Consider the following 15179-nt stretch of genomic DNA (forward strand, 5'->3'; position numbering starts at 1 on the left):
CAAAGGAGCAGCAATGAGTATTTGTCTCTTAGAGTGGTAAATATAAATATTAAAAATGATCACCAAAATAACGATGAAATACGTTTTTGTATGATGCTCACAATGTCTTGCTATCCTGTGTATTCAAGGTTAGTAAACCTTAAAATGATAACAGGACTTTACAACTATCTAGCAGTGCCTACTAAACTCTGCCTTTTTTTTTTAATTTAAATTCAATTAGCCCCAGTACATCGTTAGTTTTTGATACAATGTTCAATGATTCATTAGTTGAATATAACACCCAGTGCTCATCATATCACATGCCTGCTTTTAATCCACAAATTAAACCATGTCTTTATTAAAAAACAAAAACAAATAACTTCCCAAAGCTAAACATCTCCAAAATTTAATCTGAATCTCTCTATCACTGAAAGAACATCTAAACGCCCTTAGCCCTGGCTTGAAAAGAGAGCATAGTTATGTTATATGTTGCATATTGGCTTCTCTGTCGTCGACTGTAGGTTTTTTTTATTAGAGAGCTTTGGAAAGAAATTCAGAAGCCAAGAATTAATATAAAAGGTTATCTCAGAACTTATTTAAAATCTGTTTTGTCTTCTGAATAGTAGTAGCTGTTTTACTACTAGAGAATTTTTGACCTCAAGTAATGTCAAGGTTTTCATTTCATACAAATTGACAGTACCTGTCAATTACCAGTGCTTCTTTCCTCTAGGTGAACGAACTGTTAGCATTTCCAGCTACCAGGATTTCTAATAAGGAACTTAAATTTGCAAATGTACTATTAACAAAGCATAATAAAAACAACTTGAGGATTATCTCTTGCCTTTTAAACAAGCACAATTTTGAATAATGCTCTAGTTTGTTTGTTTTTTTTTCTTTTTCTTGAACTCGATGCTAATCATTTACTTGTTACTAGTATCACTTGAATTGGCTCTAATCATCTTTGGGGGAAAATGTGCTTTTTTTTGTTTTTAAGTCATCAGTAGTTCTAGGATTTGGAGCTTCTGCTCTTAGGGTATGTTGTCATACTATTTGCTGAAATGGAACGTGGTTCTGAGACCCCCCAGAGCCCTATGAAATGGTAAAATGAATCGAAAGAAAGAATTTTCTCCTAACCTGTGTTGATCCAACTAGATCATCTTTGGCTCTCCTCTTTCCCACCCTCTTCCAAAAGAACATGGTTCTTGATTGGGCAGTTGGCCCTTGCTCGCAGCTCAGTTCAAGTTTTCATATCTGCAAGAGAGTGGGAATGTGCACCTCTCAGCCCCCTTGGGTAAATGACCTGGAAGGTTTGCTACCTGCCAAGTGAACACAGTGTGGCAGCATCCTGCCCCATCCTGCAGAGCAGATGTCACTGTGAGCGGTGGTGGTCAGTGCCCCAGATCCCTGCACCCCTTCAGATGGTCCCCATCTAACAGCACTCCAACGTGGGAGACTCAGCGCTAAGACAAAGTTTCTAACACTTATACTTGCTGATACTTCCTAACATTTCCTTCTTTTTCTCCCCTCTTTTTTTCTTTTCCAGCTCATTTCCATTGATGAATTGGATAATGCTGAGGTCCTAATTTCATTTTTTTTTTAAATGTCCCATGGTGATGTTTCCATGATACCCTTCCAGTGAACACTGTGGTCTGTCCCCCAGTCTCCACAGCATCTAGTATCTGACTTTGTGTAGTGTGCCTTCTGGGCCTGAGTTGAGTCCTTTGTGTCTGTCTGAGCATTTCCCATGAGTTTGTTTGCCATTTGTCCTTGGAGATCCCATCAGAATCTAGATAAAGATTTTCTAAACTGTGATAAGATTTCAATCATTCACTGTTTAGAATCTCAACTAAATTTGTGGCTGGTGCTTGTCATTAACGTATCTCTGCAACTCAGTGTTCATACTTACAAAGAGCTTTTCTATCTGGATGCAAAGCATCAATGCAAAAAGAAATAACTGCATTTATATAGTTTGAAAGTGGTAAAAAACCAAAACACTGTTCTCTTGGTCCACATGTTGGAAGGTATTGTGTATGAGGGACCATATAAAATTGTGTCTAAGTGCACTGTGAATTCCAAAGTGCTCGCTGAGACTGTTTAGCCGCAGGTTTACAATGGGATTAAGAATATACTGGATCTGTGGCTTTTCATCCAGGAAAACTACCTAGAGGTCAGGAAATTGAAATGTTGTCTCGTGGATTCTCTGCTTACGTATCAAATTAGTTTTACTAACCACAGTTACCCTGGGGACCAATAAGTGAAGTCATTTTATTTGGGATTTGGGGGCCTCTGAAATACTGCTTGTTTGGTGAATATTTTTCATCATTCCCTGCTGTATGTTTAGGTGTCAATGCATGTTATACAATTAAAGTATACAAATGAGGGAAATTGAGCACCCTGGGAAAACATTTTTTATTGGACTTTTAAAAAATCCCTTTCCTGCTCTACCTCTTTAGACATCTGTTACTTCCTTTGATAGACCAATTCACACCTTACTTTGGGTGGGATAGAGCTGCCAGAACGAATGTTTGTCTATTCTAATACCCACCACCATCCTTTCAGAACTATTAAGAGATGGTTCAGATTTACTTAAGGAGAATTTGAATCACAGACTGAAAACTGAAAGCAAGTGGTTCTGAATTTGGTTCAGTTCCCTCAGGAACGGAGCTCAGAGTGGTTAAGTGACTGGACTTAACTTGCACAGCCGGATAGTGGCTAAATTAAAGCTAGCACGCTGCTGGCTCAGCTCCTGTCCTGGTGTGCTTGCTCTCCTACCACAGTAAACTCTGGAAGCACAGACTTTTCCTTAGAGTAATCAGACTTGGACGGGGAGGAGGCCATGTCCTCTGGGATGCAGAGAAGGTGAGAAAAGGTGGTACAGTAAAGGCTTAATGAATGGCTCTAACTACAGTGATTTTTGGCATTTCCTGGCTCGTTCTTTCTCTTCCTGGTTATTTCTGTGCCAGAAAAATACCTCATGTTGAATTTGCATGTTGGCATCTCTCATTCCTCTTATTTCTACCTGGAGTTGTATATGCCCCCCTGATTCGAACTTTTCCTCTGAAATACCAAAGTTGTGTTTCTATTTGCTTAAGTACAAATGAAGTCAGGAAAGGAATACCTTCCCTAATCGGAGTCTGCAACGTTATTAATACACTGTTTTGCACCATAGTAATCAGTTGATGTGTTTGCTTGCTCAAGATAGAACTTGGGTCTCCTGGCTGGGAGTTTATTGCTTGCTTATGGAAAGATTCCACAGTTGGAGCAGGTGTGTTTATAATTATACTCTAGGAAATAGAATACTGTCTGTTTATAAAAGAAGAATGTTCTGGCAGCCACTTGGATTCTTTGAAAATTCCCTGAGGAAGCAACTGCGGATCCCCTCTTCGTTGTTACCCCTGGCAACTGTCAGAGCCCTGGGACACCAGCACTCTGTCCCCAGTCCCTTAGGCTCTCGGATCTGGTCCCCTAAGCAGAGATGGCTGATTGGCCTTTTTCGTCAATGGTTGTTCTGGAAACTGCAGCAGCTCCTGTGGTTTCTCCTCTACCAAGGCTTTTGTCAGTGTGTGCTGGTGGAAACCTGCAGCCCACAGCTGGGGTTCAGCAGAAGCTTAATGAGAGTTCATGCTGGCCCATGATACAGGCAAGGCCTCACACCTAACTTGCAAACCAGTGTTGAATTCTAAACATGGTGGGGAATTACCCCTGAAATAGTGTAGGGCGTATATGGTGATCCCGTGAACCCCTGATTGGGGGAGGGCCGCTCCCTTTTGGTGGTAGAGGCCCTTTGGGCATCTCAAAGAAGGAGATGTGCTGTGAATGACTTGTGAAAAAGCAGAGCACCTCTGTGTCTCTGTCAGCACCCTGAGAAATCAGGGTGAAAGGAGGACAGGGTCATGGAGTCCCTGTAAGGAAAGGGAATGGTATAGAGCCCTCCAGCTGTCTTATAGAACAAAATTTCATTTGAAACCAGGAAGAGGAGGTTTGGTTTCTTTCTCTCTTTTTCTTCTTTCTCCCTTTCTTCCTTCCTTCCTTCTTTCTTTCTTTCCTTCTTTTGGCAAATAAAGAGGCACAGTGTACATCCTACCCCCTTAATTCTATCTTTTACTTGGGGTGTTGGTTGATGGGGTACAGATTAAGTGGAGGGGAAAAGGAAACTACCATACTTGGGTTGGTGTTTCTTCAGCTCACTCTTAACATTTATAGCTTGATGAATTGTTATATATGTATACACACAAATCAAAATAGGATATGTTTCCATCACCCCCCAAAAGTTCCCATTGCCTACCCATTCTTGGCTTTAAATGGATACCAGTTGATGCTAAAGATACTCAGTTATATGACTAATATTTGAAAGCCTGTTACATTCCAGGCATGGTGTGAGGGGGTAGGACTATGGTGATGCCCCTGAATAGGCAGTGTCTACTCTTCTGAAGTCCACGGTTGTGTAGGGGAGATGGCTAGTAGTACAAGTTACTGTTCAGTGACAGCTGTCAACCATGAGAATTGCCAGAATTGGGAAGTACCTGGGGCTATGAGAACCCACAATTTGGGAACTTCTACCTGAGTAGGGAGGTCACCCAAGAGCTTAGGAGGTCAGGTGGGAACAGGTGGGCAGCACCAGCCGCTTTCTAAACTGTAAAGTGCTGTGAATCACCTTTCTGAACTGTAAAGTGCTGTTCGAACCAAACAGATGATTTCAATCCAGTATTCAAACCTGAGGTGCAGTCAGTAAGACAGAACAGTAATCCGCCTCATCTTCACATACGTGTCTGTGGCAGGGAGCATGGTGTGTTGGGAAAGTGTGCTGCTGTAGCTCAGTGAGGCAAGCAGCATTTCTTCGTATTTGAGATGTGATCCCCATTTCATCACTGTCACTTGGAACCATGAAATCTCCAGCGCCACTCCAGCTAGCAACCTGGCCTTCCTGCATTGCAACGGAAAAGCTAGAGTGGCATTCCCACTGGTGTAAGGGTGGCTGCTTCCTGCTTCAAGTGAGCCCTCAACTCATCCCACCTTGAGCTTCTTCTGCAAGCCAAGGATGTCACCGAAGGAGAACTCTGTAAAATTCAGGAGGGGGAGAAAAGAGAAACACAAGAATTACTCAGTTTCACCTTCAGGGGGCGTGCTCATGACATCGAACCCAGGCTGGAGGTGTCCTACTTTTTTGCATTGCTGTGAACTGCTGGGTTTGGGCACCTGCCAACATTCAGGCGGCAGTTACATAAGAGCTGCTTTTTTTTCCTGGAATTTAGGCTCACTGCTGATGTGTGACCTTCAGCAGTAATTGCCAATAAATGCAGCAGGGCTGTTTACTGTTAGACACTAGCAACCATACAGCAAGCAAACTCAACTCCGAGCACACAGAAGCTGTTGCAGGAGGATTTTGAGGGATGGGGAGGTTGGTTGGGGTGTGTGTGTCTGTGTCTGTGTCTGTGTTTTGATGCTGAGATTATTCCGCGGTGACTGAAATTGTATAATTTAGACAAGTCAGAATGCGCTTTTTAAAAATGAATTCTGCTATTGAGTTCCGATGAACGTGTTCTGTAAAGGCGAAACTGCATCATTGGGGCTAAATTTTTACTTCTTACTTGGTTTCTAAAAACAAATGCCATTAATAAAGGGCATTGTGTTAGCAGATGTGATGGTTTAAAATTGTTCTGCTGAAATGTTAGATCACATATTTTAGCTCAATTTTCTTTAAAGCTTTCTGGTCTCTCAAGGTGGGTTTGCAAAGGCTCAGGAAGGATGGCTCCCAGCAAACATATTGGCAAGCCTGTCTGCTGTTGGCTAGTTGGTTGGTTTCCCTCCTCTGAGGTTTTGAGTGGGTGAAGAGGAACTGGAGGCCAATTCACGGGTGCTGGAGTTCATACATTCCCTTTGATGTGCTGAATAGGAGGGCCATAGTACTTTAGCGTTTCTTGAACTGTATTCAGCTTCTGCTGGGGATGGTCCATGGAAGAAGACCTCGTCTTTCAAAAGGAAAATTCTAGAAGCCCATGGTTAATGGAAAGATTTATGTAAATGGCAGTGGAAAACAAAAGGTCTTTTTTTTTTAATTTATTTATTTTTATAAGGCTGTGGTCTGTGCTATCCTGTTGGAGGCATACGTGAAACGTATGTATGCATGTGAACAGGTACTATTGTACATACACCAGAAATGGTAACTCTAGGACGACCAGGGGCCTTTTTTTTTTTTTTTTTTTTTTTTAAAGCTGAGAAGGTGTGATATCCTTCATTGGTAGTAGAAATCTATCCCAAGATAAAATGTTAGGTATGTTACGTGTTGTAAGCAAGCGTGTCTGTGTTTCACAAGCACATACTTGATACTACTCAAGTACCGTGGTTCCGGGGACTTGATTTGCGTCCTCATCCAAGAAGGCTGCTTGGGATTTAGTGACCTGAGATTCATTTTGAATTCCTACTTAAAAGCTAGTCAATTGAAATCTTTTTTCTATGAGGTTAGGTTTTGCTGACCTCGTCTTAGCACTGGGAACACATAAGATCAGTAAAGAAATACAGAAAGGCAATAGGGTACTGGATTTCCAAGTTCAAAACCAGGCGACACCAGACCACTGTTCATCACCTGCTGGTTTGGGAGGCTCTGCCTTGATTGGAGGTGTCAGCGCCTGGATATAGTGACTGATCCTGGGACTAAGGTCAGGAAGACAAGACTTGTCCAAATTCAGACATGACCATTTTCTCAAAACATACCTCTTTAATGTGTGCTCATTGAGGATGCCCCTTCATGAAAAAAAAAAAAAAAACTGATATTAAAAATGTGCTGTGAAAAATCACTTCATTACTAAACATTATGTTCTGGTTTGGGCCTTATATTTTGTATTTCTGTAGCTTTTATTTTTTTTTTTAAGATTTTATTTATTTATTTGATAGTGATCCCTAGTAGGCAGAGAGGCAGGCAGGGGTGGGGAGGAAGCAGGCTCCCTGCTGAGCAGAGAGCCCAATGTGGGGCTCAATCTCAGGACCCTGAGATCATGACCTGAGCTGAAGGCAGAGGCTTTAACCCACTGAGCCACCCAGGCACCCCTGTAGCTTTTATCTTATTTGAACTATGTAGCTTATTATAAATATGCTCCTGTTTTTCAAAACTTACTGCCATAAAATAACCTTATCCTCGAGGAAATAGAGCTGAAATCCTCTTAGAAGAAAGTACCGGTAAAAGCTCTTGGGTTTTGTTGTTTTTGTTTTGTTTTGTTTTTTGTTTTTGTTTTTGGGGTTTTTTTTTTGCCAAATCATGTGCCAGATATGGTTTGGCCTTTGCCATGCCTGAAATCATTTTATGTCCTAGCACTTTGTATTATATTTAGGGAACTTGCTGTTAGATATTATGAAATGAAGTTTACTGAAAATATACCAAGCATTGTTTAATGTTTTAACTGGAAGAAGTCCTAAAGAATATCTGCTCCAGTCTCCTTGAACTCCAGGTCAGAACTTGGAAGCCCGGAGAGGTTCAGTGCCTGGCTCAGGTTCACACAGAACCAACGCCTGGATAAGCTTATGGACACATGACCCTGTGTAGCACTCTTGGGTTTTCTATTCTCTTTTAGGAATGGATAGTCTTTCTATCCGCTCTTTAGTGAATTCTGAGGCTCCAAAGCATCCTCTGTTTTCTTAAGAGGCTTCATGAAATGTTCAAGGAAAAAAAGATAATTTAATTATTATTTTGGAAATTAATTTTAAAACAAGCATGACGGTAGTTTAGGGAAGCAGTAGAGTACACAGTCATAAAATTTCTCAGAAATTGCTGATGTCTGAGTGATTAAGAAATAGCCATACACTACCTATGGGCATTCTAGAAGTATTCACAATACTTCTTGAGACAAAGAGATCTCAAACAAGAAAATTTTAAAAACAAAACCAAACCCCACCATTTGCTATTCAGTCTTCTTGATTTCCTTTAACTTTTGATTGGCCAAGGAGTAGAATAGGGTAGCTCTGTGGGTTCCTGCCATAAACTGGTGCCTATAATCTTTTTGTTCGAATCCTATGGGATCAGTATAAAAGGATATGTTAGTGGGAATGTAGCCAGTGCAAATAGTAGAAGGTAACCTGTTTTTCCATTGGTATCTGGCTGCTCTAAAATACATGGGTCATTGCTTTAATTCTGCTTTTTCTCATTGTCCCTTCTGCACTGAGGGAGATAGCAAATACGTTTGTACAGTTTCAGTTCTTTAGCCTAGAGCATACAGAATTTAAGAACAGAATCTTGGGTTGTGATATTATTTATATCTTGAAAAGACCTATAACTGACTTCTGTTTTTATTTTCCTTGCCATGTGTCAGTCCCTCCTACCACTCTATGTCTCCCCACCCCAACATGAAGCTCAAGACTCTGGAGATAATTTTTTTCCCTGAGGCTAGTGGAGTTGTGCTCATGTCTGAAAATTCTTCTGTCCATAATTGAGTGAGCAGTCCTCCACATATGCCCCACTGTCCTTGGAGAATGACTTTAATCTTTGTACTTAAAGAGATCTCCTGTATCTTTTCTTCATTTTACCTGTTCAGAAATAGAAAACAAGACAGAAACCGTGAAATTACATAACAACAGTCTTCTATGGAGAACATTTTTTTTCCATCTTGGGGATCAAAGCACCAAAGCGGTAGCACTGGGCTGGGTTGAAACACTACCAGATCTCACAGCGTCAGTCCTTCTGTGCTTTCAACACCTGTTCTGGCTCACCAGCCGACGGCCACACTCTGGCCTCAGCAAGGTCACTCACTTGAAGCGTGAGCCTTGGCCTCATTCCATAGTCGCAGACTGGACCTTGAACTAGCCAGCCATGCCTGGTGCGTGACTTTGGTCCAGGGAGATCTAGGTAGTGTCTGGTGGTTACCTCTGACATCAGTCAGTTTCCTGCTCCAAGCATGTGCCCTGTGGAGGACAGATTCATGGAGCTGTCTTTCATAGGCTTTGGGGCTCTGGGAAGGGGAGTGCCCCTGAAACCTCTGTTCCCATTACCCACCCCACTCCCTCTCCCTCTCCCTCTCCCTCCCCGCCCCTCCTTGGGTATGCACTGTGATGGCTTTTTCTCTCTCGGTGGACAAACAAAACACAGGCGTGCAGTGGTTCTTCCTTTGGTGTCTTTTTTTTTTTTTTTTTTTTTAAGATCTATTTCCTTCTTGGTCATTGGTAGTCTTCTGTTTCTTTCCCTATTTTAAATATGTTTCCCTATCACAGGCCAGTTGGTTTCTTCCATCATGACCACACTGAGTGCAGTTTTTTTTGTTGTTGTTGTTGTTGTTGTTTTTAAGATTTTATTTATTTATTTGACAGAGAGAGAGATCACAAGTAGGCAGAGAGAGGCAGGCAGAGAGAGAGGAGGAAGCAGACTCCATGCAGAGCAGAGAGCCCGATGCGGGGCTCGATCCCAGGACCCTGAGATCATGACCTGAGCCGAAGGCAGCGGCTTAATCCACTGAGCCACCCAGGTGCCCCCTGAGTGCAGTTTAAAAGAGAAAGTATCTCCTCACCTCTGTTGCTTGAGACCCGGGATAGCCATGTCACCTCATCTTTGATCTTGCCTTCTGTGTCTTGTCCTTGATGTTGGTCTCTGGATTTCTTGTGGCCTCCAAGATTCAAGTGCCGTAACTAACATGCTTTGTTTTACTCCCAACTAGCTCCCACAAGCTCCGGATTCGGAGAACTCCACAGAGGTGTGTGTCGCTCACCTATATTTGCAGTGACAGCAAATATGGGTGCTTCTCAGTTGTCTTGGTTGAGTGCCTGAGCTTTGTGGTGAAATTTCTGTCATGGTGGTAGGTGCAGGAGGGAAGTCTTCTAGCCGGGCTGGGAACTGATGGTTTCTGTAATTGAGGAGGCTCTCAGTGTAGAAACTAAGTTCCGAGTTGCTGGGGCTAAACCAGAGCACTCCTGTGAGGAGATGGGGCTCTCCGAGTGAAGGCTTTCACACAAAACTGTCTCAGTTGTAAAATACTCATTTGAGCAACTCCGGAATGTCAAGACCTTTCTGTTGTTCTACAGAATAGACTCTGTGTTCTGTGCAGAGGTGATGCAAATTTGAAGTCCTGGATATTAATGCATGGTTTTGGTGAAAGCTACTAATAAAGTCACGGTTTCGCATTGCATTCTTTCTGCTCTTCCTGTTGCTAACTAAACTCGTTAAATGAAGGACTAGAATTAATTAAGGCCTCTAAAATCATAGAAAAGCGTTTTGGGGAGACCTATTTCTAAGTATCAAAATTTACTTTCAAAAGCTCTACTAAAATCACGGGAGGGTAAAAGCATGAATGAAGTGTATCTCATTTGAAAAAAGTCTAATGAAGATCTTAAAAATAAAACAAACAGATTATCAAATTGCCGAGTTGCATTGCAGCTGCTTTACGATGATCAGTGTCTAATATGCTGATCAGAACTCTTCACTGTTAACAGCTTTGATTAGAATGCCGTGAACCGGTGGGTTGGGGAGAGGAGGGGCCATATATGTGTGTCTGCTCAGAAGTGTATGCATTGATGTTCTGCTGCATGGGCTGTGCAGTTATGCATGTATGAACCGTGAGGACTTGCCCTGTTGGTGTCTTGCATTATAACCCTTTTTGGGGTCCTGTAAAAATACATAATATAGCATATGGCCAAAAAGTCAGAAACCTGCTCATTTACATAGTGCATTAGGGTTGGGGACAGGACAGCTGTTAAGCAGTATTCAAAGTAATTAAGCATTAGTAGGTGCCTGGGGAAACATTTTAAAAGGCCTCTAATCCTTTTGTGTAACTCTTAGCTCAGTATGAGCTCTTGGTGTATTTCATTTGTGACTGATACTGAAGATGGTGTGTCTGCCTAGCGTTGTACTTAAAATGGAATTTCTGCGTGCTTAGCAGGAGCTTGAGCCGAGCCCCCCCCTGAGGCAACTGGAAGACCATAAAAGGGTACGTAGTCTTGGACTTTGGGAGCTAATGACCATAACGCCTCCCTCAGCCATGCACTGTAATACAAAGACAGCTTATGTTGGTGTTGATAGTGTTAAAGCATTAATTGGTTCAGGACCAATCATAGCCACTGGTATCAGTGAGGCTAACTGGTGAGTCCGCCTATTATCTACCTACTTGGGCCACAGACCCTGCCAGTGTCCAAATGATGACCAGTAAGCTTTTCATGACCTCTCTTCTTTTTCTGTAGTGGCTCTCTAATTAGGTGAAGTCTTTAAAAAAAATTTTTTTTTCTGTAAGTCACTGATTATCATTACAATTAATTTATAATAAGCAAAAGAAACTTAATAAAAAAGTTCATAATTGTATTACTTGCTATAAAAGCAGCTAATGATATAACATTTCCTCTGCCCACTTTTTTTACGCAGGTGTGCATTATGTGCCAATGAACATTTTCTTTGTCCTTGGGATATTCTAAGTTTACGACTTCCGTACCTTGCTGTTGTCATTTAATATTGTCTATGATGATTTTCTTTGGAAGTCTAAAAGTTAATAGCTCTCTGAAGTTCCACAAATGAACAAGTGGTTTGTAATATTTTCCTCTGATGAGGAAATGAAGAAATGTGTACATCTCTGAGTAGATTCCTAGAAGGGGCATTCTTAGGCCAAAGGATAGATACTTTCTTTAGGTGCTCATTATGCATTGCTAACCCATTTTCCACAAGGCTTATCTACATCATGAGCATGCTGACCAATTCATGTTACTCATTTTTGGAAGATAAACCAGATATCCTGGATTTCTGAGTACTTATCATATGCCAGTGACCGTGCTAAGACTTTTACATTTGTTAGCTCATCAATTTAACTTTTGTTAATGCTGACGTTGACTCAGTGACACAGTCTTCATCCCCATTTCACATTAGGAAACTAAGACACAGGAAGATGAGGTACTTTACCCAAGGTCATGGGGTTAGAACATGAGCAGTTGTAACAAAGACTGCCTTGGAATTGTGGTCATCAGTGTCCTGGAGGATTTATGCCTGAGATAAATGGGTAGCCCATGCACCTTTGTTCTGCTCTTAGGCCCCAGCCCCTGCCCAGTCCCACCACATCCCAAATTCTTTGCATTCTTTTGTGATTGTAATTTCTCAGGCTATGACCAAAGAGTAGTTCCTGTGGAGCTGGCATTTAGCCTTTCCCCTCCAGCATCCTGGATCTCTGGCAGTTAGTCAACCAAGAGCCCCCGTGCATTCCTGTGTTTTCCATACGTGCCTGTCCTTTAACAATTACCATGGGCCTTAGAAGTAGCTGGTAAACGCACAGAGCCATCTGTCATGCCCTAGGTTCTCAGGAGTCAGAGTATTGAATGCTATCTAAGGATATAAGCTTTGGAATTAGAGAGAGGTTCAAGCCTTCCTGTGCCAAGCCCTAGCTGTGTGATTTAAAGCAAGTGATTGACCCACCCTGTTCCTCAGTTTCTTCTGCTGTAAAATGGGGATACTAATGGTCTCCACCCCTTAGGACTGTCCTACTGAGCTGTGCATGTGAAGCACTTAGCACGGTGGCTAGATTATGACAAGGGATATTAACTATTGTATTGTTACCTTGCAGACTGAAACACTTCAATTGATTTGGTAGATGATAGTAGCAAAAGGAAGGTATTTTTAAACTGAGGCGTGACCTTAGTGCTGACTAAGGTGTGAAAGGCTCACCACTCATGTGAGAGGCTGATCTTTCCTGCAGCACATGGTTTTCAAGTGGCTGGAACCTAGGAAGCCAAAAAGGTCACTTTTTCTATGTGGCAATATTAACTCCTTAGTGCTTTGTTTGGCACTTGGCTCTGTCCCTATATATCATTAGCCGCTTAGTTGAACTGATAGAAATGAAACTTGTTTGAACCCAACTGCAAGGTAGAAGCTCGATTTCATTACTCTCCATCACTGAGCTACCGTTTTCACTGTTCTGAGATGACACTTACTACAAAAGAAACTCTTGGCCTTTGCCTTTTCTCAGTCTTAGATTATAATGTGTGTGTGGAATTTCTTACCAGAGAAAAACATCTGATATCTGTTTGCATACTATAGGTGTAAACTTCTGGAAAAAAATTAAATTTTTTTTTAAAAGGGTTGCCTGGCCAAATGTTAGAATTGCAAAAGTGACATTATTTGCAGAGTCTTTTTTTTTTTTTTTTTTTTCCTTTTCTTCAATCAGGTTTCTGATCTTAGTACGGTGCGAGAAGTTTTGTGCTCTTGAGTAATTTATATCATGATGATTAGGAAGGCTTTGGTCTGCAGATTTTAATTTTTCCTAAATTAAACCACTGGCTAAGAAAACAGAATTTTTCTCGAACCTAAGTTTTTACACTAGGGATTTGCATAACTTTTTATAATGTTGTCCATTTTCTTTTTCCCTTTTTACCTAAAAGTATCAGTCTTTATTCTTTCAGAAAAGGAATAAATCTCAACTTGTTAAAAAAAAAAAAAAAAGGCAAGTCCCACATGCTCTATGGTTTTTTTCCCTTGCAGCTTAAACTTTTTTTGTGTGTGTGGAAAGAAGGTGAGGTGAATATGTGCCAAAAGCCTTATAATTAAGAAGGAAAAAAAATAAAAGTTTGTAGGGTAGAATGTATGTGTGTGTGTTTTTCCATAATTAGCACATTTCATGATATTCTCTTATGGGGGAAAAATGTACCATTTGATGCATCAGTTGCTATGGTAACCGCTAGGGTTTTTCTGTGGAAGGAGAGACAAAATGGTAATGTGAGATCCCTTTGTAACTTCAGTTGGCATCCAGGCTGCATAAATGTGAAGTTCCTGTTCCTGGAGTCCACGTGTTCCCAGATGGCATGTGTTCCTTTCTTTACCTCCTGCTCGCTTGATTGCAAACTGACCCTTGCCCTCAAGCTAAAGAGTGGAAAATCTGAGTTGCTCCTGCCTAAACTGGAATTGACTGTAAAGTCTATAGTTGACACTTCTTTAAGATGTGTGTTTGTTGGCTGGTCAGTCATGGTCACCCTGCCTTTGACTTGACCATTCAGCCCTACCATCTTCTAGATGCTTGCCAGGACGGCGACATTGGCTGTCTTTAGTGGTTGCAGGTCGTAGGTCTCAGCCCAGCCATCTACCTCTCAGACAATGTTCCTGTGATGCCCAGAGGGATCCAGTTAGAGAATTAGATGGTTTACTGCCAACCATTCCCTATCATGGGAATTCAAAGACTGTATGTTATTGAAAGAAAATCAAACCGTACATCATTATGGTGAAAAAAAGGAAATAAAATTTAATCTCCAGTTACATTCAGCATGGAGGTAACCTTTTCTTTGCCCCTTTTCTTTCTGGGTTGGCTTCCATGAATGATCCTTGGAAATTTATATTTCTCTCCTTTTATGAAGTCAGCCTTTCAAATCCCCATGCTCTCAGCAACTGCGTTGGAGAGCATCTGTGTGTTTGTATTGGTGCTGGAGACGTAAACACCAGCAAAGCTATATCTTTATACCAAAATGTGGTTTTCTGAGCCATTAAAGAATATTGTACCAAATGCAGTCTATTTAAAAAGTACGTGAAAACCTCATAAATAGCTTCCCTATTGGAAGCACTCTCCGAATTTTGTATTTACAGGCAGCCAAGGTGGGTGACAAGTCTCACGAGCTAAGAGATGCACCCTCCTTTGCTGAACTACAGCGAGAGACCTATGTGTGGGTAGAAAGGAGAGAAGAAAATAGAGATTTTCCCATTTCCTGAACTCCTATTTATCCCATCCCAATTTGTCCCTGGAGTCTTTGACCAGCAGCCTGAATTAAGAAAGAAGAAAAACTTGGCAGTATAGCCCTGGGACCTTACGTGATTTTGACACTGAACTAAGGAGTTGTCTACCTTTCTCCTTTGTTCCCTGGTCCCATGTGCCCCTGGCACCCCAGCCTCTCTGCCCCTCTCAGGACCCTTCTTGCTTTCCCATCTGCTTCCTCCCATCTTATTTTTCAGACACCCCACTTGAAGTCTCCAGACCTATTCTTGGAGCTTATTAACAAATCACTTTAAATTCTACTGACTCGTGTTCCCATTGCAGGTCTCTTCAAAAGAACTCTTGAGCCTCTATTTTAGATACCCGCTATATCTCAGCACCCTTGTGTCTGCTAGACTTCTCACTCACCTCTCCGGTGATGTGTCAGAGGAACTCCGTGTCTTACTACTTTGTCCCTGGGGAAGAGTCTGGGGGAGAACCACACAGCCTCTGACTTTCAGAAACTTCCAGACCAGGAGGAGGCCTGGGAATCATTTAGCAGGACTGAACATAGAATAG

General features: G+C 41.7%; 1 protein-coding gene across 6 annotated transcripts in view; it reads left to right on the plus strand.

The window, feature by feature from the left end:
- ITPR1 (inositol 1,4,5-trisphosphate receptor type 1) overlaps positions 1-15179 on the plus strand; it is a 329559-nt gene that overhangs the window by 206153 nt on the left and 108227 nt on the right. For 2 of the 6 annotated variants that reach the window (XM_045991794.1, XM_045991796.1), the window contains 3 exons: positions 1523-1555; positions 9615-9650; positions 10830-10880. The exons of 2 other annotated variants lie outside the window; for them this stretch is intronic. In XM_045991794.1, coding sequence (XP_045847750.1) covers positions 1523-1555; positions 9615-9650; positions 10830-10880 — 120 coding nt within the window. The remainder of the gene's footprint in view (positions 1-1522; positions 1556-9614; positions 9651-10829; positions 10881-15179) is intronic. 2 more of the 6 variants (XM_045991795.1, XM_045991798.1) reach the window with 1 other exon arrangement.

The sequence above is a fragment of the Meles meles genome, chromosome 20, assembly GCF_922984935.1.
Source record: "Meles meles chromosome 20, mMelMel3.1 paternal haplotype, whole genome shotgun sequence".
In the NCBI taxonomy this organism is placed as follows: domain Eukaryota; kingdom Metazoa; phylum Chordata; class Mammalia; order Carnivora; family Mustelidae; genus Meles; species Meles meles.